The 24,534-nt window shown below is 41.1% G+C and overlaps 1 protein-coding gene across 5 annotated transcripts in view; it reads left to right on the top strand.

Annotated features, from left to right (window-relative positions):
• The window catches only part of Map3k7 (mitogen activated protein kinase kinase kinase 7), a 57,900-nt gene that overhangs the window by 17,913 nt on the left and 15,453 nt on the right, over positions 1-24,534 (top strand). For 3 of the 5 annotated variants that reach the window (XR_015619678.1, NM_001107920.2, XM_087548847.1), the window contains 9 exon segments: positions 79-217; positions 1,742-1,866; positions 4,430-4,558; positions 7,363-7,493; positions 8,756-8,837; positions 10,761-10,891; positions 11,431-11,560; positions 13,909-13,989; positions 19,424-19,488. Coding sequence is in view for 3 of the 5 variants with exons in the window: in NM_001107920.2 (NP_001101390.2) it covers positions 79-217; positions 1,742-1,866; positions 4,430-4,558; positions 7,363-7,493; positions 8,756-8,837; positions 10,761-10,891; positions 11,431-11,560; positions 13,909-13,989; positions 19,424-19,488 (1,013 nt within the window). In the remaining 2 variants the exon portion in view is untranslated. 5 annotated transcript variants of the gene reach the window in all.

Consider the following 24,534-nt stretch of genomic DNA (forward strand, 5'->3'; position numbering starts at 1 on the left):
CTTGATGGTGCTTGCATCTGTATTGTTTCATATTATGCAGTAAAGTTCTTTTTAGTCTGTCGTGCCTTTCTCTTACAGTGCTGCACGGTGCTGAACCATTGCCTTATTACACTGCTGCTCATGCCATGAGCTGGTGTCTACAGTGTTCCCAAGGAGTGGCCTACCTGCACAGCATGCAGCCCAAAGCTCTCATTCATAGGGACCTCAAGCCTCCAAAGTAAGTTCTAGCTGGGTGACATTGCTTCTCTCCTTGTCTTGCCACCCCTGGTTCAATTGGTTAATTGTTGCTCTAGACTTCCCTTTTCACTTCCCTTCTTGCTTACGTTATTGTGTTTTACGTGCTTTTATCATCCAGCCGTTTATCCAAACTTGTATTTAGAATGTTGTCTATGGGGGAATGTTTTTATTAATGCCAACTTTACACTGTAATAATTAGAATCTGGTGGCCTATAAGTCCCATTTTGTACCTGTAGTATATAAAATTGTTCAGAAAACTGCATCATTTTCTGAGAGCAGAGACAAGTCTGACTACTGTTCCTGCTACATTCCTAACAGGAACAGGGTCTGCGTGTGGTAGACATGATGGAGAACTGTACCAGTGGTGTTCTTATTCTTAGACAGGGGATAAAAGCATTTCTGTATCTGCGTACAGATGTAAACAGCCCAGATTTCCCCATAGTGACTGAGAATCCTAACACTTCAAAAGAACCTTTAAAAACGTTGAGAAACAAGAACAGTGAGGTGATGGGAATTTTGTTGTTGAAATACATACATCCAAGAGTTGAAATGTGACAGAAGTGTTTGGTAGTATAGCATTAGGGATGGGGCTTATCTGCCTATTGTAATTACATTGAATTAAAAGGGAATTCATTTCCTAGATTTCTAGTTTAAGTAGAACATTACGTGCAAGAAGTTAATAAGATGTCTAATTTTGATGTGTTTTTATTTATTTCTTTTGAACGTTACTCTAGTGTGATTATGCACATTTTATAACCCATCTCTACTTTTGTTTGTTATCAAAAGTAAAACTTTGTAAGGAAAAGGCTGCTATTTAGTAATTGTGTTTGAATCATAGCACCTAGAAGGCTGAAGTTCAGAAACATTCCTAGCATTTATTAGACTGTCTTAACCATAGGGGATTCATAATAACCTCCCCCACCTCCCCCCACACACACATTCTAAACTCAGAAACAGTTTTGAGATTAAACATTGAGAAATATCTTCAAAGTACAGACGTAAAATAAGAGTCATTGGTCTGCAGCTGTAACTCAGTGATAGAATATTTGTCTGGCACACACAGGGCCACTCATGATTCAGTGTTTCCTTCTGTGTTGATGTATTTTACTTTATCTTCAGTTAGATTATTTGTCCTGTAGAATGGTGCTGTTCTTTTAGTAATAAGTGTTTGTGATCAAACTCTCACTTCAGCACTCTATAGTGCTACACTGCAGAAACCACAGAGCTCAGCCAAAGGGATGTTTGGTCAGGAGCCGTCATGGAACTAGAGAGAGGAAGACATCACAATATGAATATGATGTTCTCCCCGAGTTCTCTAGGTTATGGCCTTTTAATTTTTGCTGATATTCCTCCAGATGTTAGTCTATTACAGTGACCAAGTAATGTTTTATAAAAGTCTAATACTAGTGTTTCTTTAACTTAGCTTTTACCAGTTCCATAACTATTTTTTGTTTTCTTATAAAATCAATTACTGACTTTGTGAATTTCGAACTTTTTATAATAGCTTGCTGCTGGTTGCAGGAGGGACAGTTCTAAAAATCTGCGATTTTGGTACAGCTTGTGACATCCAGACACACATGACCAATAATAAAGGGAGTGCTGCTTGGATGGCACCCGAAGTGTTCGAAGGTACAATCACAAAAGCATGGCGTGGTTGGTAATGGGCCATAGTTGTCGTAAATCCAGGATGCGTTCATAACACTCATATAGCGTCACTTCTGGAGAGTACATGAAAGGATCTTCAGTGAATATAGTCTAAGACCCCAGATTTTAGGGCAGAATTTACATTGGCATCTTCTGTGCAGATTCACATATATGCACTGTCGATCCTCACCATTCACAGGCTGTGTGATCGAGAAACTGTCCACTGGGTCACCTGTGGCTAAGATGCTTTCAGAACTGTTCAGAAACAACAGTACACATTTTGAGTCATACACAGCACTCTCCAAAGTTGTTTCCTTGGTAAAATAAACATCTTATTCAGAGCCATGCTGTCCCTTTTGATGGGTGGTCATGGTGGTTTTGCTGCTTAAGTAAAAGAAGGCTTTGAACATGTGAGATGCGTGAAAATACATTAGAGGGCCTTCTCTCAACATGCTTTAGACTGCCGTAATCGGGAGCTAGTTAGCCACTGATGTGTTAGGTGAGGAGTCCTTAAAGCCCCACAGAGACCCAGGTGAAGACAGTGACCAGCTGACAGGTGTTCATGACCAAGGCACATAGGAACCTAGCCCTGGATTTCCCAGGAGCAGCAGTTCAGACATTAGGGAGGCTTCTTAGTAGACTGTATACACCCAAAATAAGGAGAGAGCTGGATCTTTGCTCTGATTTGCTATCTGGTAAAAAAGAGCGCAGCAGGTTTAAATCAGCATGCCTTAAAATGGCCACCTGTCACTGGGTGCACATAAGCTACGGAGATCTACTTGTAAAGGGTAAGCTAAAGGTTGCTTTCTTCTACATCTCCATAGCTCACTCAGGATTCATAAGATTAGTCTGTATATTTAGAATGAAACGAAATTCTTTTTTAAGTGAGAGACATTGAGCTAAAGAAATGGACTTCGTGTGAATTTGTATGAATGCTATAATACTCAAAATGCATTCAAGAAGAGGGCATCGGATCCCGTTACATATGGTTGTGAGCCACCATGTGGTTGCTGGGAATTGAACTCAGGACCTCTGGGAGAGCAGTCTCTTAAGCATTCAAGTTGTTGGTGAATTTTAAACATTTCTACTGTTTTAAAGTTAGCCATCCCAAGAAAGAGGGAAATGCTATGCAGCTTGTTGCTTGACTTTAAGACTATTGTTTCCTAAAGTCTAATTACAATGTGTTATACTAGAGATGGGCAGAGTTCTTTGAGTTTGAGGCCAGCCTCATCTACATCATAAGTTCTAGGACAGCCAGAGCTATGCAGAGAGACCCTATCTCAAAAAAAGAAAGAAAGAAGGAAAGAAAAAAAGAAAGCAAGTATTAAACTAAAGCTATTTCACATAAAATTAAATAATGTCTTCTGGATAATGCAGATATCTAATAATTCAATCACTTATTTCTGTGCATTACAATGGTACAATATTATTATAGTAAATAAATCAAAGGGGCTTGTTTGTTATGAAGAGTAATCAATCATTTCTCTTTTGAGGACAACAAAACCCAGAGTATTAGGTTATGTAAATTTCTAAATTTCTGAAGGTATCATCAGGCTCCCTAAATGCAGCCTAAGTTAGATTGCTATGTGATGGCTGTTCTATATTATTGTGTCCTGTTTTGCATAAGGATCTATCATTGTAATAATTAGGGTGTGCATTTTTATTGGTGGTAGTAGTTTGGGTATATCTATTATATTGGTGTGTTACTAGTGCAGTTTTGTTCATAATCTTCTCAGTTTTCATTTGTGTCTCACAATTTTAATCACTTAAGTTTTCTTTGTAGTTTTTAAATTAAGAATTTTAACTATATATTAAGCCACTAAATTAAAACAGTGCTTTCCTCTGATAACAAAGAGTGCTGTCTGCCACAGAGCAGAAAACCTATTGAAGTAACAAATTACAGGAGTTAAGAATACAGTTCAGTCATAGAACATACAGTTTGTATGAAAAAGTCCCTGAGTTACATTCCCCACATGAGCAGTTTTAAGAGAAATTGCGCGGCAGGAGCAGTGGCTCAGAGGCAAAGAACACTTGCTACCCTTGTAGAAGATCCAGGTTCAATCCCCAGCACCCATGTGGGGGCTCACAAAGGTCTATAGCTCCAGATCCCTGGTGCCCAATGACTTCTGACCTCCATGAGCATTGCTACACATGGTGCACAGACATACATATAGAAAAAAAATCATTCATAAAATCATAAAAACATCATATAAAAAATAAAAATGAAATAAGCCTTCTTTTAAAAAGGAAATTGAAAAATTACAGAAAGAAATATATGGGTGAAAGGGATCAGTCTATACACAGAAGCAGAAAGGCCGGTGCATGTTGTCGAACAAGTAGACAATAACTGGTTTCTCTTGTAGATTTTGAGTATATTGTTTATATTTACTTAATTTAATAAAAATATTCAATATTTAAGAAAGTAATTGCTTAACTGTATGTGTTTGACAGTCTCTTGCCCAAAATACCCATTCTTTTAAAATATATGAGACTGGTTGTTCTGTGACTCCTGTGGACAGGTCTCAAGATTGCCTTGCCTTTTTTGTAGGTAGCAATTACAGTGAAAAGTGTGATGTCTTCAGCTGGGGTATTATCCTTTGGGAGGTGATAACACGCCGGAAACCCTTTGATGAGATCGGTGGCCCAGCTTTCAGAATCATGTGGGCTGTTCATAATGGTTTGTCCAAGAAACTTTTCTTTAATATATTTTGTATATTTCATATTTGGAAAACTATTCCCATCCTCTCCCTCACAGACCCTGTGTATCTGACATTGTTACCAGACCACCTTCCTTGACCTTTGACCACTCTCCATACCTTTGAATCTGCTTCCTGTGGGGAGAATTCAGACTCCTCCACACAGGGCCAAGACTGCTAGCTGCACTGATGAGGGAAAGACCAGCAGTATGTCTCTCTCAGGGATAGAGAAACATTGGGGGAATCAACAGAAAGTCTGTAGTTGGGAAGCTTTCCTCCTAAGAAAGAAGTCTCCCGTGAAGGAGAGAAAGCGAAGCTGCTCTGGTAGGAGTAATTATGTACAGTCAAGAGGCACAGCAGAGTGCTTCACATGCATGCTATTTATAGATTCTCAACATATACATATACTGATGTCACAAGTAGGCAGTGATGGAACCGGGGCCTGAGTCCAGGTCCTTCTAACTGACGTACGTGCTCTTACCTGGCATCATAGTGACTTCATGGGCTCAGTTCTTATGTGTCTGGTCACATAACTCCTGTGATGCCTCTGTCTGTAAATGAGCTAGGAAGTCTTCTTCACTAATAGGCACTTCACAGTTTCTCTGAGAAAGTCTTCGTGAGGGAACAGCAGAGTCACTGTTACTTCACGCACCTCTAATCACTTCCATCAGTACATACTTGTATACTGTCCTCCCGTGATCCCAGAACAAACACTAACTCTTCAGAGCATTTGTAGACTGGCTAAACCGACCCATCACCAAATTAACCTTAGCTGTTTCATCAGTTTCCTCTACCAACTGTAATGCTACATCTTAGAGCGTAGATGTAGAAACTGTAGGAGCCTTGACCTACACAGTGTGATTCCTCTATCAGTTCTCTAAATGACTGTTGATTGAATAAACAAAAAGATTGTGATGTATCTGAAGCCACTCTGGAGTAGGGAGGCTTATTAAGAATACTATCACCATCTTGAAAAACTATAAACAGTTGAAATTCATCCTGTAAGGTGGTAGCTGCAACTAGTGAGTGTGACACCACAGCTGAGGGGAGTCAGTGAGTGTCACACCACAGCTGAGGGGAGTCAGTGAGTGTCACACCACAGCTGAGGGGAGTCAGAGAGTGTGACACCACAGCTGAGGGGAGTCAGTGAGTGTGACACCACAGCCGAGGGGAGTCAGAGAGTGTGACACCACAGCCGAGGGGAGTCAGAGAGTGTGACACCACAGCTGAGGGGAGTCAGTGAGTGTGATGACACCACAGCTGAGGGGAGTCAGTGAGTGTCACACCACAGCTGAGGGGAGTCAGAGAGTGTGACACCACAGCTGAGGGGAGTCAGTGAGTGTGACACCACAGCTGAGGGGAGTCAGTGAGTGTGACACCACAGCTGAGGGGAGTCAGTGAGTGTGACACCACAGCTGAGGGGAGTCAGTGAGTGTGACACCACAGCTGAGGGGAGTCAGTGAGTGTGACACCACAGCTGAGGGGAGTCAGTGAGTGTGACACCACAGCCGAGGGGAGTCAGTGAGTGTCACACCACAGCCGAGGGGAGTCAGTGAGTGTCACACCACAGCCGAGGGGAGTCAGAGAGTGTGGCACCACAGCCGAGGGGAGTCAGTGAGTGTGACACCACAGCCGAGGGGAGTCAGAGAGTGTGACACCACAGCTGAGGGGAGTCAGAGAGTGTGACACCACAGCTGAGGGGAGTCAGTGAGTGTGATGACACCACAGCTGAGGGGAGTCAGTGAGTGTCACACCACAGCTGAGGGGAGTCAGAGAGTGTGACACCACAGCTGAGGGGAGTCAGTGAGTGTGACACCACAGCTGAGGGGAGTCAGTGAGTGTGACACCACAGCTGAGGGGAGTCAGTGAGTGTGACACCACAGCCGAGGGGAGTCAGTGAGTGTGACACCACAGCCGAGGGGAGTCAGTGAGTGTGACACCACAGCCGAGGGGAGTCAGTGAGTGTGACACCACAGCCGAGGGGAGTCAGTGAGTGTGACACCACAGCCGAGGGGAGTCAGTGAGTGTGACACCACAGCTGAGGGGAGTCAGTGAGTGTGACACCACAGCCGAGGGGAGTCAGTGAGTGTGACACCACAGCCGAGGGGAGTCAGAGAGTGTGACACCACTGCTGAGGGGAGTCAGAGAGTGTGACACCACAGCTGAGGGGAGTCAGTGAGTGTGATGACACCACAGCTGAGGGGAGTCAGTGAGTGTGACACCAGTTTGGCCATTTTCTGTAAATGGAAGATGTTTTTTTCAAACACATTTGAAAATTTTGTAGTCTAAAAATTCATCTTTCCTCAAGTCAGGTACTTATTTTTCTTAATTAATGTATTTAGCCTTTGCTGCTTGTTGTAGGAATGAGACAGTTTGGTTTGGTTTTTGAGATAGTCTCACTGTCAGTCCTGGGTGAAGGAGACCTATGGGTTTGCCAGCCTCTGCCTCACAAGTGCCCAAGTGAAACAGTCTTAGTTCTCACATCACTGTGTGCTACAGACTTCAATGTAAGGTTTCCTGTAGTTGGACCTGTGTGAAAAAAAAATCGATATAGATACAACAAAGATAGCTAGATAGGTGGGTGGGTGGGTGATAGATAGATAGATAGATAGATAGATAGATAGATAGATAGATAGATAGATAGATAGATAGATGCATACAAACAACAAGTGATAAACTAAAAAATAAAAATGCTAATTCAGGTATTATTAGAAATAAATTTTAAAAATCTTGGCACTGCCCTTTGGATAGTTAATTCTTTTCTTTCTCTAATTTTCAATTATAGGTACTCGACCACCACTGATCAAAAACTTGCCTAAGCCCATTGAGAGCTTGATGACCCGCTGTTGGTCTAAGGACCCTTCTCAGCGCCCTTCAATGGAGGAAATTGTGAAAATAATGACTCACTTGATGCGGGTATAATCCTTCTTTTGAGGGGGTTTTGGGTTAGAGGGAACCTTAGTATTTGCCAGCTTTTCATTGGCATTTAAAATTAAGGAATGGTAGCCGTTTTCTGCATTCTGCTTTTCCCTGTTAATCAAGTTAGGATAGGCACTTATTACTCATATAATTAGGAGAAAGCATTACTGTAGAGAAATATCTAGCTCTCTGTAATGCCAAGATGGTTAGACTAGGTACCTGGGCTTGCTGTCCTATACTAATGTTTACAGGCAAGATTCTTGTTCTGGGGACCAGAGTCCCCCGTGTGAGAGATGCTGGTAGAGGGTGTCCAAGCTTTGCAGTGCCTGTATATGCGTGATTAATAACATGCTGAACTAGACTCAGCTTGTCAGATCTCCATCACAGTACAGTCATTTCTACAGTGTGCTGGGGATGCACCTTAAGAGACACGGATTGATGCTAAGTTTTACTGTTTGGGCTTTTTGATGTATGTTTTTAGATGCCAATAAAAACTACACTTTTTTCCTAGACTTAAAGAATCCTAACTTAGGAAAAAAAACTTTTAGAAAAATAGTCAAATTCCCTGCTCTACAAATCTAAACACTTTAGAATTATTTCAAATATTTGATTTTTTTTTTGTTTTATTGAAAAAAATTTTTTTTCCAAACAAGAGCTATAAGTGGTAGCTTTGGCTTAAGTTCATACACCTAAACTTTAGGCTGTACAAGTAAAATTATAACTGTTCTCTACTGTTTTGTCTAATTTGAAAAAAATCTTGCCCTAAATTTTACTTTCATTGTTCAGTAAATATGTTAGCATTATGCCCCCAGTTCATAAGAGGGCTTCTTCCATAAGGCATGTTCTTAATGTTTAAGATATGTCCCAAAGCTGACTCAGAAGTATTCATTCCCAGTTGTCAGGCTAATAGCATTTGCAACAATCTGACAGTATGTCACTCATCTAGTCCAGTGCACTGTGAACAGTGACCCCACTATCCCCTTAGAGAGATTCCCTTTCCTGTCATCTCAATGCTTGTGTGGGCACATGGCATTGTCTGCAGCTAAATTTTCCAAAAGGAATACATATCATCATCTTTGTCTGGTCAGAAAACAGAAGTTGCTCCACACTCAGCCATGCCTAAGGGAAACTGAGCTGTGCCCACCTTGGGTGCATGTTAAACTGCTGCAGTGGCGCAGACATGCTCTTGAGCTCTTGTCATGTAACAGGGTCTGCTGTGTACTGAAGGCATTTTAAATCGTGACTTGCTTTTACTACAGTACTTTCCAGGAGCTGATGAGCCGTTACAGTACCCCTGTCAGTACTCTGATGAAGGGCAGAGCAACTCAGCCACCAGCACAGGTGAGCAACTCAGAGCCACCTCGGGGTCTCCCTCCATCCCATGACATTGCTGTGAAGAAAGGAGTGATGTCTTATTTGCATTTTAGTTCCTCACTCCTTGCTCACTATGCAAGTCCTCAGGCTACACTTCCATGGCTAGTGTTACTGCTTAGTTAAGTCTAAAGGATTAGATATGATATTGCCATGAATACTTACATTGATTCTTAATTTTATCTTTTTGTGATAGTGTCTCACTTTGTATCCAGGCTAGCCCAGAATTCACTGTGTGATTTAGGCTAGCTTCAAACTCATAGTCTAGCCTAAAAACCGTGTGTTCTCTGACTAAAGATACATGCCGCCACCACTCCTGACTGTTTCTGTGTGGGTACTGCTGGCTAAACTACTACAGATTATTTCTTCACTAGCTCCATTCTGCTTTTTGGTGGTTTGTTTTGTCTTTTTTCTGAAGAGACTTAATGCAAGCAGCTGGCATGTCTTGGAGACCATTGCTAGCTTGTTCTTGGTTTATCCTTGCTTTTGTTTTTGCTGGTTGTCCCTCAGCTGTAAGTGCTGGAGTGCCAAGGGTTTGGCCATTAGCTTCTTTGTGTAGCCATTAATCTCCATTTCCTTGGTTACCTCTTCAAATACCAAGCCTTTGTTTGTTTTCATTTCTCTATCTTTTTAAACAGATCTGGCCTCAAGTAATTGTAAAACAGCATGGCCACTGGTCATCTGCAAATAGTGTGTGGTTAGGTGTGTCACAGCAGCCCATCTGTCTTCACGTTGGCTTTCCTATGGGGCCTTCACAGGGGCCCGGGCACCTTTGGGAGCCTGAGCTGGAGCTGCAGCCTCTGCCTTGGTTTGAACTTTGGGCTTTGGTTGACAGAGCCTAAGACCCTTGGCCATGTAGCTCGCTAGCTTCAAGTCCAGTTCCCAAGCTTGGGGTGAGCAGAAAAGCAAGACAGCTACGGTTGCGGTTAGGGCCCTGTGGCACACTGGGCTTAGCCACCTTAGGCCTTGATGGCTCTGCTCATGCATTTGTTGCATTTGCAGTGTTTGTCTGCATCTTCCTCAGGCCTTCCTGCTGTGCTTCTTGGCAAAGGGTATGTTTCTCAGGAACATGGGGTCAACTCCTTAAGAGATTTGTATCTTTGTAACTGTGGTTCTTGATGTTATTCCTGTGCCATTTTGGGGGTTGGTTGTTTGTGGTGTGGTTTTTTGGACTTGGCTGTATCTGCCAACACCTCCTGAGTGCCTGGGACTGGAAGAGAAAGCATTTGTTTTCATCTTTATTTCCATGCTCAGAGATCGAGAACCTGATGTCTGGTAGGGACTGACACGATGCTTTTCAAACTGAGTTCCAGCTTCTTCCTTCAAACTCACTCATTGTCAGGTCTTGCCATCTCAGCTGATAACACTCAGTTCTGCTTCAGGGTTAAACCTTTAGGTTACTGTTAGTCACAGCTATGTAAAAGACTGGTTGATTCTTTATTGTGCTGTCTGTAATTAAAATGGGTTCGTTCAGGTGTTTTCACTGGTGTGGAAGTCATATTTTTATTTATGTCTTGTCAGTTTCTGAATATGGCATTCATATTACTCCCAACCTGTAGTTATAAACGTGTCTGCTTTTCTATTTTTTTTTAGTTTTTTAAGTTTTTATTCATTTTTACATTTTTTTTCCAAAAAAATCCCTTTTATTAATTGATAACCAATAATTTACTAATATAATCCTTCAGCTAACCTATTATTTTTTAACATTTTTATTAGATTTTTTTAAATTTACATTTCAAATGTTATCCCCTTTCCTGGTTTCCCACCCATAAACCCCTATCCCATTCTCTCTCCCCCTTCTTTTGTGAGGGTGTTCCCCCACCCATTCCCCCACCTCCCCACCCTGACATTCCCCTTCACTGGGGAGTTCCAACGACGTGTCTGCTTTTCTAGGCTCATTTATGGACATCGCTTCTACAAATACCAGTAATAAAAGTGACACAAATATGGAACAAGTCCCTGCCACAAACGACACTATTAAACGCTTGGAGTCAAAACTGTTGAAAAACCAGGCAAAGCAACAGGTTTGTTCTTAAAAATAAAACTGTATGACTTGTTTACCAGTAATCACAACATTGTGCTAACAGTGTGCATTACTTGCCGTCTTCTCATATGTAACAATCCTGAGTTTTCTTTCTGTACCAGACAAACAAGCTTATGGTGAGAGACATGAGATTTTGCTGTCATTTCTTACCAAACAAGTTGTTTTCCTTTCTCCTGGTTGTGGCTGTTGTCAACCCTGCCCCTTCCTCCCTGTGATCCATCCTTACTAAGGGTCCTACAAACAGTGTGGAGTACGTTATGGTTCTCTGGGGCAGTTAAGAAGTTCTTACAAGGCTATCATTTCATCCTGTTCAGGTTGGCTGTAGATGTAGAATTCATTGCTTTGAGCGGCATACACCTGAGCCTGCTGCCCTTTGTTAGCTCCCTCTCATTATAAAGTTCCCTCTTACGGAACAGTACCATCGTCATAAAAAGCCACCCGCCATCTTCGTCCTGGGCTGTCCAGGATCTCTACACGAAAAGAACCTCAGTAACTGAGATTGACCTATAATTCTAACAGAGTGACTCTGGACGCCTGAGTTTGGGAGCCTCTCGAGGGAGCAGTGTGGAGAGCTTGCCCCCGACTTCTGAGGGCAAGAGGATGAGTGCTGACATGTCTGAAATAGAAGCGAGGATCGTGGCGACTACAGGTAAAGGGCTACAAGCCCAAAGAGAGAATGCCCGTGGTTCTACGTGGTGCTGGTGCTGGCTCGCCGTTGTTTTCAATGGGGCTATGGGGGAGGGAGGGGCTGTGTCATATCTACTTTCTTAAGCAGATGGTGGGTTTACAGTTTGTTTTCTAAGCCTCCAGCAGTAAATTTACTTGGTTCAAATTTTCAATAAGACAAGTATGGCTTAAAATTTATTTGAATTATGAAATACACCTTCCTAGTTATAGAGCTTATCAAATGTAATAAATATATCAAATATATTTCTCCTCAAATATAAACTAGCTCTGAGACATCAAAATTCTGCCAATACCAGAATGTTTTCGATGACCGAGTAATCCCACTGCTTCTGTGCTGAGCCCAGGAGACAGTCATTGCAGACCATTGTGCGGCAGGAGCTGTGCGTCTGTGCTCTCTCCTGCCAGCATGAGAATGGCCCAGCTAGGCTTTGCATATTTGAGGATAAAATAAGGAAGTCGTAGTTTCATCAGACATTGGTTTTGATAGTGTTTAAATTTCATTTTGTTAGCTCTTAAAATGTACAACAGACAAAGTGGCCAGAATAAATAAGAGTGACGTCACCTGGTGAACCAGCACCTTTCTAAACTGGGTTTCATTTTAGTGGTGCCAATTTAATTTGGGTCTTATTTTGTTCTTTCTGATCCTCCAGTGTTAGACAAGAGTGAATTGTAAACATGAACATTGTATTGAAGCATGTGGAAGTGTAAACAAGTAACAACAAAAAATGCATAAATTCTCCTCTTTGGGGATATGCTTGATCTGTCTACATATCTTTTAATTATAAATACACAGACTTTTGAAAAAGCTTAGTTGTTTTCTAAGTGAAATGTTCTGATTATCTGTGTTCTCTTTGTAGAAAGTGGCATCCAGATGAACTGTACTGTATTTGTCCAAACTAATCACAATCACTGGTCTTATCAACCTGCACTAAAAGCCTAGATACAGGAAGGAATATCTGAAGATAACAGTGTCTAAACATAAGCTATCGATCCTACATAGATAGGTCTACTTATGCCTCATGATCTTTAGGCAGCTAAGGTTTCTGTGTCTCTGTGTCATAATCTCTATTGTTTAACTTCTGTCCTCAAGGTTACATGTGACAGCTCAAGTCATCATTTCCACAGCTCAGGTATCAGGAAAGAGGAGATAGCAGAAGGGTAGAAGCTTTTGAAAATGATTTCTGCAACTTCCACATACGGCTATTAGCCACAAGGGGTCTGAGCCATAGCTGACATTGCTACATTAGTAAAGTCAGAGTCCATGCAAAGGAAGATAGAAATTAGTAGGGAAATAGCTGTCTCTACCTCAGGTAAAGGCTCAGAAAATGCCAGGTTTAGTAGAGGTCAGCAGCCATCGACTGGCCTTCTGGTCTACATGAAGCACAATTGTCTTGGTAGATAGAGACATACCCCAACACTGTCGGGGATCCATTTCAGTTCACAGGTGTCATTTAGAATAAACACATAATATTGATTCTGCCCCAAAAGGGAAAGTAATGTTATGCTAATAGTTTATGATTTTGCTAAGCCTGTTTTTCTAATCAGATACAGATTTGTAATTACACGTTATAGGAAGGACATTTTTCCAGTTCAAGGATAATCATACGTAAATAAATTACTTTGCCCCCGCTACCTAAATGTCGGACAATACATCCCTTGAATTTGAAGTAATTGAGTTTTTTAATGAACTGTCTCACTTTGAAAGGTTCACTTTCAACAGCCTTCGTGTTTAACAGTTATATTCTCTAAACTTTTAGAACTGTAATAAGTATTCAGTTACTAGAAACACTGTAGACATGCTTAGGGCCATATGTTTTATGCTTTGATTTGATAACTGTTGATAATCACAGAATCTAATTTATAGCACACTACACGAATCCTAACTTAGGCTCTTCTGCTCCTGCTTGTGTCCTAAACACAAACACGGTGGCTTATCTTACTAACCTCCGCCCCTCCCGTCTGGCCCTGCCTCCTCCCTCCCTGCACCTCATCCCATTGGTCTCTCTTAGGTAGGAGAGTTCTAAGAATACACTGGAAATTTAGTTCTTCATTGTCCTGCAGCTTTGTCTATCTTTATTTGTTGTTGATTTTTTTTCCTGCTAATTAAAACCATTGTGTGTAACTTCCAAAACTGTTTTTACTCTTTAACATCCCTCCCTAAGCATGGATGAAGAGTTAGATAGTTCTGCATGCCATTCTGCATGAGATGTAATTCACACGACTGTTTCAGAACTGTTCTGTTGTGCAGTCATTTCCTGTGTTACTGTGTGTGGTTGTTTGCATGTATACTGTACATGTGTGTTTTTTCAGCCTATACCAAGCCTAAACGGGGCCACCGTAAAACCGCTTCATTTGGCAACATTCTGGATGTCCCTGAGATCGTCATATCAGGTATCATAGACCACCTGTGTTGGTGTTAACAGCTGTGGAACTGGATTAATGATCCTGGTACTTTTAAATGCTTCTTGCTCCAATTTTCATAGGCTATAAGCATAGATATCTCTCATGCAGTCAACAGGGAGATGGGTAAAAAATGTATGTTGCCACACTGAAACCAATTTGCAAACATAATTTCACATCTCCAGCAATAAGATTCAAGTGAAAGGAAAATAGCAGAAGGGAGAACACCACCCCCACTTTACCTGTTCTCCTGTTGGACGGGAGAGATAAGCAACACCTAGGTCCCTTTTACTAGAGGATCAACTATTTGGAACTTCTGTTCCTGGCCCTCTTCCTCACTATCCAGCCTGTCTCTGGGGGGCCCGTGGGTGAGCTGCTGCACAGTGTTGTCCTAACTGGAGAGCGGAAAGTTGAAGCCAGATGAGGCTCGTCAGTTTTTCGTATGGTCAACCAGCTAGTTTGCTCTGTTGCTAGTTTCTTAAGAGGAAGGTCAGCAAGCTATGTTTTATACCCGATTCACACATGACTTTTCAGGGTATCAGTTGATAAACGCTTTTATATCTTTCTTTTTTTTTTTTTTTTTTCGGAGCTGGGGACCGAACCCAGGGCCTTGCGTTTGCTAGGCAAGCGCTCTACCGCTTAGCTAAATCCCCAACCCCCACGCTTTTATATCTTATGGAGGTAATATCATAGATGAATAAAGGCCACCATTTTTAATAAAAACGTAAATGGCATAAGCACCCTCTATGTGTGTAAATGACCATCTGGCCAGGAGTTACCTCAGCAGGTAAAGGCGTTTCCCCTTCAGCCTGACAGCCTAGGTTAACCCCAGGACCCTTAGGTGGGAAAAGCTCTTCTCTGTTCCCAAACACAACTCACACATACATGGACACACATAGTTGGACAAGACAAATAAAGGAGATTTTTTTTTCTTTTTTTTCTTTTTTTTTTTTTTTTTCGGAGCTGGGGACCGAACCCAGGGCCTTGCACTTTCTAGGCAAGCGCTCTACCACTGAGCTAAATCCCCAACCCCAAAGGTAGATATTTTTAAATTGGTCATTTATCTCTGTGTCAAAAAACCAAAGATTTTCCTTGGATCGCTTCACTCCCAACATTTTGATGGAGAATATATTTCTCATATATATATATTTTGGATGGATTCTTTAGCATTCTATACTTTTGCCCATGATAATACTTATTTAACATTGCATTTTAACTATAGTTGATGTTTTAATTATTAAAATGATATTCTATTTTATAACATTGTTACCATGTTCGAATATTAACTCATTTTTTCATGCACTAGTTTTTATTTATTGAAATAAATAATTTTTTTAGAAATTAGCAAAGTATTTGCAATTATTTTATTTCACTACTGATAGGTATAACATAGAATAATATACTGTCCAAAAGATGGCAGACTTTAAATTTACATAGAACTGTAATAAGCTTGAATATGTTACAAAGTCAGAAAAATTTAGACAGCAATTTAATCCTAAATTAGATTTATAAATCTAAAGGGCAGACAAGAAAGAATAGTTTAGAGGGGCAAGAACTAGTGCTGTATGGTGACCAGAGGTCAGAGGCACCTAACGACCTCGAACAGCTCTAGGCAGCCTGCTGTGGAGCTAATCCGAAACGCTAGTAGAGCTGAGCCGGGAGAGCCTGGTAAAATGCCTTTTTTGGGTTTGTTTTTTTTGTTTGTTTGTTTTTTTTTTTTTTTTTGCTAGAGTAGTCATCTCAATGGCTTCTCACCCTGGTACCTAGATTGAAAGGGTAGCTGTATCATAGATGACGGGTTTAAATCTGACGATGGGTGAGTCTTCCCAGACAGGATCTTCTGACTCTCAGACCACATGGTGCTTTTGACTCTTTTGTTGCGGTCACAGAAGACAGAGCATTCCATGCCTCCCTAGTGCTTCCATTGTGGGGTGGGCTTCCCTTAGGAAGACGAGGACATTGGGTCCTTTTGAGATTAGCTTACCTTAATTCTGCTACTAATTGCTAGGGCAGCGGTGCTGTTTGAGTGAAAGAGTCCATGGTTGACACAAGCTCCCCCTCTCCATAACAGCTCTGCTTCAACTCACACCCAGACTTGATATGAGCGTATTTGTCTTTTCCTTGCCATTTCCATACGTGTAGATAATGAACTGTGTTCATTTTTACCCTCATCCCCTGTCATCTACCTCTTACTGAGTCCCTCCTTCCAAACGAATCTCCTTCCTACTTTGTTTGACGTTCATGACTTCATCATGATGAAGTAGTAGAAGGTCGGGCACAGGTCCAGACAAACCAAGAAATCCCAATCTTCCCCTACGTACCATTGCTTTTCAAAAACATTATATATTATTTGTATCATCCATGTGAGAAAGAAAGCTACTGGGGCTACCAACTAGGGGTTGGCGTGATGAAACCATGTCTAAAAAATAAGATTTAATTTTTTTTTTAAGAAAAAAGAAAATAAAATGGGTTGAGCTTCAAATTGTAGTCTAATAAAGTTAGTTCAAAGGCAGAGAGCATCAGTCTCTACTAATTGCTTTGAGAAACCTATCTGGTGTCCTTCCAAGTCATAATTTGTAGAAATTAGTAACACATTCATGGCAACCTAATGGGCACATACTTTAAATTATGCCTTCAGTTTACTGCTAAGCAGTAGTTTAATGCTTACATAGAAAATGCTATATATACAGTGTTTTCAATCTTATCTTATGCATGAGTAGTTTTTATTATTTAGAACTGAAAAATCTCACTTTTTCAATAAGTTGGGCAAGAAGGGTCTTCAGGATAATAGTTTGCTTTGAAGTGAAGAGTCTAAAAGAGTCCACAAGAACTTTGAAGTTTTAGTGTATTCGAAGTGAAAGCAGGGGTGGACTGTGGGAGGGGCTCAGGCAGTAATCTCTGGATATGTTCTGGAATGACTTGAGCACTTGCTTAGGAACTCACCCGTGGTTAAAAGAGCAGCCTTGTAAAGACTTGGATTGTGTCTGGTATTACTGCCTTCCTTTTTACCTTGATGCCTGGAAGAGGGTGCATAGCATGAGTTGCCAATGATATATTTTAAAAATATTCTTAAAGTTGTCATTTTTTTTTTTTGAGACAGGGTCTCTCTGCAGAGCTCTGGCTGTCCTGAAATTCCTTGTGTGGACCAGGCTGGACATGAACTCACAGATATGCACCTGCCTCTGCCTCCCAAGTGCCAGGATTATAAGCATGTGCTACCAAGCCCAGCAGAAGTTCAGGATTTTTTACAGTGACAGTGTTCAGGGTGTCATTTGCAGACTGCTGGTTATTGCTTATGTCATGCTGCCTTAGGGGTTCCTGCCTTTTTGTTTACCTGAGCACATGTAGTACAGGTGTGCACATATCAAATAACTTTAAAACGTGAAGAATAAGGGCCACTGAGATGGCCCAGCAGGGACTGAAGGGGACTTGCTGCCATGCCTGACAGTGTGAGTTTGATCCCCTAGACTTACAGGGTGGAGGAAAAGGACTGCCTCTCACAGGCTGTCCCCCCACCTCCACACCCATGCTATAGCAGGAGTACACACACATACAAACACACATAAGACATATTTGAAGTGTAAAATGAGTATATTTCTAAATTAGTATTCAGTGCAAAAAATTGAAAATTCAAATTTCCTAAGGACTCACCCAGTAATTTTCATCGGCAACACAAGGAGCTTGAGTTATTTCATATTCATATTTCTAGATTATGGCTTTTAAACTTAATATTGGAGCAACAAGTATTTGTTGATTGCAGTCCTCTTGCTTTTGTCTGAGCTGTTTGCCAGGTGGTTTCTGACATGGTCGTGCTCATTAAAATGTATTGCCTAATACTGCTTGCTTCCACTCATGCTATAGCATGAAAACTCTCATTTTATGGCATTTGTTAACTGTCAGCTCTTCTTTATCCTTTTCCTTACAGTTTTCCTCCCCCTTTCTCTCTGTCCCCCAGCTAGACTTGAACTCATATTTGGGGAAACTGTGATGGCGATGTCATGGTGTATAGACACATGATGGGTTGTTCCTCAGATTCACAGATGTTGCTGATCTGAAAAGAGAGTTGCAGACACTTTTATAGACTGTCCCATGTGCTAATTTTAGGATGAGGGTGTTGAGTGAAATGTGCCTAAAATTGCTCATTACTCATAGCAGTATCTTTTCTGTTAGGGAACAGAAATAGTTAAGTACCCTGGAGCTGTCAGTACAGTAAATGCAGTTTGCTGTTTTACTTCGTAATGAGAATGTGGGACATTACAGAATCAATTGAAACAAAGTAAATTTGAATCCAAAGTATACAAAGAGTTTTAAAACAGTCTAAAATGGGAAAAGTTACGAGCTATCCTTTCAAGAATGACTATAAATTTGAGTTTTATATTACATGTGTTATTTCATAAAACATTCTTAATTCTGTGTAAAATTAATTTAGTTTATATGTAAAGCAATAGTAAAGTCACATGGATTAAGATATTAAACAGTACTAATTGGTTTAAGATTTCTGTATCCCGGATCATGAAGTGTAAAAAGTAGAAATGATTCATTGCCCGTCAGAGTACAACTGCTAGGGTGTGTGTGCTCTGAGTGATGCCTACTAGTTGCAAAATTCCATGCTCCCACTCTCGGGGTCAAAGGAGTTGTGAATATTATACCAGCTGTTTCTCAGTGTTTCCTTTTCTAACAGCTGAACTCTCCTGTTAAAACATGCTGTATCAACAAACCAACTCTGTGGGAAGGAAAGGTGCTGTGGGGATCTGTTGTTGAGGTCATTCTGTTCTGCTGAAGACTTGCTCATAGAATCTTTTTTTTTTTTAACTGTTGCTAATGTTCATAATAGGCCATCTCAACCAGCTATGTATGTTTGAGCATAGAATGAACATTGTCTCCAAGGGGGAAGTGAGCTGTTATTCCTTAATGATAAATTACAGCATTTGAACAGACACTAATGGGGTTAAATGTGACGGCTCAGGGCAAGGATTTAAACCTAAGCATCCTCCAAGGCACTGCTGCCAGCCTAAGTCAGATGTGTCCTACAACCTGCTAGCTGTCTTGCTGTGAAACTGTCACGTAAGGCCCTTGAAATAGATGCCGTCATCAGCCCCAGCCCCCAAGCAGTCATCTATTTAAACACATGACAGAAGATGGTGGAGACAGTTGAGCTGCTGTTCCTTCGTCAGGAGTGTCATCGTATCAGGTCATACTCTGTTGTGGGCCAGCAACTCTTGAGTTAATGCATTAGCTTCCTCTCTGTCTCTTCCTTCCTCAGGTTTTCTCTTGGTGGGTTTTTACATTAAATTTACTCATTCTTTTTCCTGCAGCAAGTTACCTAGATCCAGGAGCAGCAGACCACACTTCCTCTGAGCAGTTATACCTTCTCACTTGTTTGGCTAGATTGAAGTTTTACTTTTTGCTGTTGTTTTGTTTTAAGGCAACGGGCAACCAAGGCGTAGATCCATCCAAGACTTGACTGTTACTGGGACAGAACCTGGTCAGGTAAGACTTAACATCCAAATTGTCTGTCTGTGGGCAACTAGGATAGACAGAGATCAAGAATGAACCCTAATGTCCTCTGCAAAAGCGGGTAACCTGAAAATGTGGTTGAGAAGTTGATTGTTGCTGAGAGCATCAGTCCATAGGAAACCGCAAAAGCACTAGCGTTCCTAATTCAGTTTGGTCTGCATGAGGAAGCATGTTGTTCAGCAGTGCATCATGTGTTTCTCACACTTTAAGAAACCATTCTGTTCTATAACTTAATAAAGCATCATTACCATTGTCCTCTAGAGTGAATAATTAGTGTAATTACCTTTACTAATGAGAGAATGCCTCCCTAATAAGATGTTCTCCTGGGGCCACCTGGAGAATGTTAAACGTCTTTTCACTTGATGTATCCAAGTGGCATTATATTTTTCTTAAATATCCCTTGAAAATATGCACTAATCTCATGGCTAAACTCAAGAGAACTTCTGGTCATTACAGCTTTTCAATGCTCTTGTAAATTCCCGTCTCTTCATTATAGCTTCTTTGTAAATAGTCAGATAATGCTATAGTATAAGCCATAGAACTCTACCATAGAGTTCTAATCAATCAGGTATGTAAAAGGAGCTCAGTCATTAAGGGTTTTCTTTCTGTTAATTAAAATGAAATGCACGTGACATGCACTTTTATCATGTCTTCTAACAGAGTGAGGACTAAGTATGAGGTATTTTGTTCTTTTTGTTTTCATGTGAGTACAGTGTTCATATGTAATAAAATTATTGCATAATGGTTCATGTATACATGTTAAATATCAATGTAATTTACTTTGAGAAAATATACATTTTCATCATAGAAAGTTTTATTATTTCATTTTTGTAAGAATTTATGAAATTCTTTGTAGTTTCTAATGGAATAATGTTTTATAGTTCTCTATAATATATAAACATAAAAATATCTTGATAGGCTGTACATGATGTTACATACCTTTAATACCAGTACCGGAGAGGCAGAGAGATGTCTGAGTTTGAGGTCAGCCCAATCTACATAGCAAATTCCAGGACAGTTAGTATTACATAAAGACACCCTGTCTGAAGAAAAAAAGAATTTAAAAATACCTTGACTTTATTTAAATCTGGTAATATTTTATGACAATTCATGCTGTATATATCCATACTGAGTATACATAGACTTACGCATATAATCCTAAAATATAGGAATATAGATACATAGGTAAAATATAGATATATAAATTACTTTATATGTATACTTTAGAGTCATTATTAAATTTAAACCTTTCTGGACTTACTCAGTAATGTTTTTTTCTGTGTGTTGGTATATCTTAGAACTTTCTATTTGACTTAAGTTTCCCCATTTCCCTCACTGATATTTAAAGGCTTTTAGTCAGCCCATTTAATTAACATCTGCTATTTGCTTTGAGTCTATAGTCTTGGTGGACACAAACTCCCAAGCTCTGTTTACCGTTGCCATCAATATTTCCAGTTATCTGAGCTCTAACCCAGTGTTCTCGGACAGTGAGCCTCTCCTCTAAGACACAGAGTAGCAACTAGTGTAAGAGCGTCTGTGTGAATGCTCACATACTAAGCCTTGCTTATTTCTCCACTGAACATACCCAGCAAGGCACGTAGTGAGTAACCCTTAATGTCCAGTGCCTTCAACGTAGACAAATGTAGGGATTGGGGCAGACTGTAGCTGTGGACAGTCTTTGGCCTGAACTGTCTGCCATATCCATCCTGGAAGGTAAGGGGGGAAGAGAAGGTTTGATGTGGCAGTAACCACATAGTTGATATAACCAGTGTTTAAATTCCATCCTCTTTCAAGATTACTGAAGTGTTATAACCCCAAGGTGCCATGTGTGTACTTTAGTATAGGGGTGACCGAGAATAATCCTAGTGCACTGTGACAGCATTTCACCAGGAAAGTGTCTGGATGACCACTGGGTTGGACCGGTGTGATTACTCATGAGGATAGCGTTCACTCTGTGGAGGGAGCATGCCCTCAGCATGAGTTTCCATGGTTTACAATGGGCTTCTTTCCAGGATTGCTGGAGTGATTGGCAGATGTTCCGGGAGATTGCTTCTGGTTTTACTTTTATTTTGAGTCTTCTCCCTTGGGAAAGACCCCAGCCAGAAAATCGAGCCCAGGTAGTAGAGTTGTCATGAAAAGGAAGGGTTTATTAATAAAGCTTAGCATTACATCTCAAAGAAAAAAAACAAACTGGCCATTTGTGTGTACTTGGGTCTGTGACTTGAAAAATAATCTCAATAAGATTACTTTTACCTATAAATTAAAATGTAGGGCTTTTTGAAACTTCCCTTTCTATTGAAAGCAAAGCAAGCTTAATTACATATATTAATGCAAATATGTAAATGGCTTTCTTTATCACTTACAGTGTATATGGTTTACAGTTAATTTGGGACACTTAGGAAGCACTCAAAAGGTATCTGGCCTTTTAGTATCTTTGGGGAGAAAAAAGCAACCCTACTTACTATCTGTATCAAAAATGATTGTGCTCAGCCCTGGGAAAATAAGGCAAAGCAAGTCCACTTTAATGTATGAGGGTCACTGCCGCCCCAAACATAAAAAACATCGTCCTTCCCTACACATGTGAGAAAGGCAACAGATGTTGCTTTGCCAAATGCAGTTCTGTCCTGTCTGTCAGTGGGATTGCCCTTGTTGGCAGCAGTGCAACTGAGAGCGAACCTCTGTCTTCCCCCAAATCAGCCACCCAAAGTCTGTGAATTTCATTCTAAAGCCTCTTCGGAGATGTTCTGTGATGTCCCGTAGAGAACACTTAGCACCACAACAGCAGTTTACCCAGCTTTCTTCTACCAGTGTGCTGCTGGCAGCCGCTGGCTGGAGACTGGCAGCAACAAAAGTGCCCGGTCTTGGTAGAGCTTTTTCTGCGCCCAGACTTCAGGCAAGGTCTACTATATCGCTGTCTGGCCTCAAACCGTGTAGCAAAAGATGACCTTGACCTCCTGATTCTCCTGCCCCTACCCCGCAAGGGCTTATAGGTGTCCAACACCACATCTTACCTATGTATGGTGTCGGGGACCAGACCCAGGACTTTCTTTGTGCTAGGCGAACATCACCCCCACCCCAGAACCAAGTCTCTTTTAATCAGACCATACTTACCTGATAATTTTTCTTACAGTTGGAGAACCACTACTGATAATACTGTTGTTTGTTAAGCACTGACTTTGGTACCAGGCAGACCCTTAGTAGACACTACCTGTATCTTAAGCCTAGACACTGAGTACTTCGTTGCAGTCGGGTCAGCTGAGAATTAGGACCCTGAACCTAGGTCTCTGTATCTTCCACCATGTTTTCAGTTCCCTGTTAAGAGGTTTGGAATGCAGGTCAGATTCAGTGCCACACTATAAACTTTATCGTTGTTCTGCCTACAGGAGTGGGGGATTAGCTTAGTTGGTAAGTGCTTGCCTGGGCAAGTTCAGCACATGGAGAACCAGATGGGCGATAATCCAGTGCTTGGGAGGTGGAGGTAGCGGGATAGTATGTTCAAGGTCACCATTCATTCTTCTGCATGATGAATTTGAGACTAACATCTCAAAAAACAAACAAAATAACCGAAACACTACATGTAACTTCCACTGAAGTGATCCTAGTGAATGCTACGTTTCACATTGTTTGTAATTTCACTAAATAGTTTTCCAGTAATGATTAATTATATCACTGAGCCAGGCTAACCCTTGTTAAATACCATAATAGTGACTCCAAACCAGTGACCAGACACCTTTACTTGTGAACCATGTAGGTGAGCCTTCCTGTTTCACTACAATGACACACTGTAAAGTAGACCTCAGAGCCCTTTTGGGATTCTATCCAGCGTACATCTACCACTCCACAGGGACACAGCTACCATTGTTTAGAGAATCAGACACACAGTGTCCTGTGCTCCTTAAGTATCCTGAGCTTTACCAGTCTTTATGCAACTAGGCACTGTGACACCTGCTATGTGGAGTTCCTACAGAACATGAGCGCACAGACACAGTAGGTGCTGATGTGAGTATATGCCTGCCAGAGCTCTTGGTGATGCTCCTTTGTCTCCATGACAGTATTCTTGCTGTCCAGATAGGAAATGCAAATAACACTGAGAAAGCAGCTAGATCTTATGCTCTGTTCTTTCTGTATCAGGGGTGGGGGCATGGGAGGGACGAGCTCAGTGGATAAGAGCTCTTGATGCCCTGTGAGTTCAAAGCTAGAGTGTACTGTATAGTGAGGTCTTATCTCACAAAATAAAAAGCTATAAATGGTGCAGATCTCAAACTGAAAGTGTATGTGATTTAAGAGCATTTCAGGAACTGTTGTGAGTACCCAGGACTGCCGTAGAGGAAGGTACCCATTTAAACCCCTTGCATCTATGCTTTAAAGTTTGTAAGACAAACAGCAGCCCCAGGCTCTGTTTTGTGCTTCTGTGACTTCAGTAACTAAGATTCTGAAAGGTATGAATGGCTTTCAAATGTGTGTAATAGCCCCGAGCATGAAAGGTCTTGATTTAATGGAATTATTTTCTGGTCTCCAGTGAGACATAAACGCATAAGCTTTATTTTTGTCTATAAAATCACTTTGCATCCCAGTTCATAAATACAGAGATAAGATTCCAGCCAAAGGCCAGCTATATGCTGTCCCTGCTGGCAGCCCTCCCCAGGAGTTTATATTTGACTCACATTCTTTCGCTGCCCCAGGTTGCCGTGCGGCCTTTCTGTCAGTTGTTGCACTTGCTCTGTGAACTCTGTAAGAAGAGGGTAACCTGAGAATGTCTTCAGGAGAAAAGTCGCTAAGCTCTAACAGTTGGAGAGCACTTTTTAGGGCCATCAGACTTCTACCAGCCATATTGGAAGAGCAGAACCTATAAAGTGTGTTTCTATGACGGTTTGGAGCTCTAATGTAAGCGAGCCAAAGCTGAGCTTTCAATGTCAGATGTTACATAATTTTCTTATTTATGCCTTGTACTTTTTTTCAGATACTTTTAAAAAGTACAGTTAAGGTTGTTTTTGAGAACTTTAGATTTGAGGACTCAAG

The sequence above is a fragment of the Rattus norvegicus genome, chromosome 5, assembly GCF_021556685.1.
Source record: "Rattus norvegicus strain SHRSP/BbbUtx chromosome 5, alternate assembly SHRSP_T2T, whole genome shotgun sequence".
In the NCBI taxonomy this organism is placed as follows: domain Eukaryota; kingdom Metazoa; phylum Chordata; class Mammalia; order Rodentia; family Muridae; genus Rattus; species Rattus norvegicus.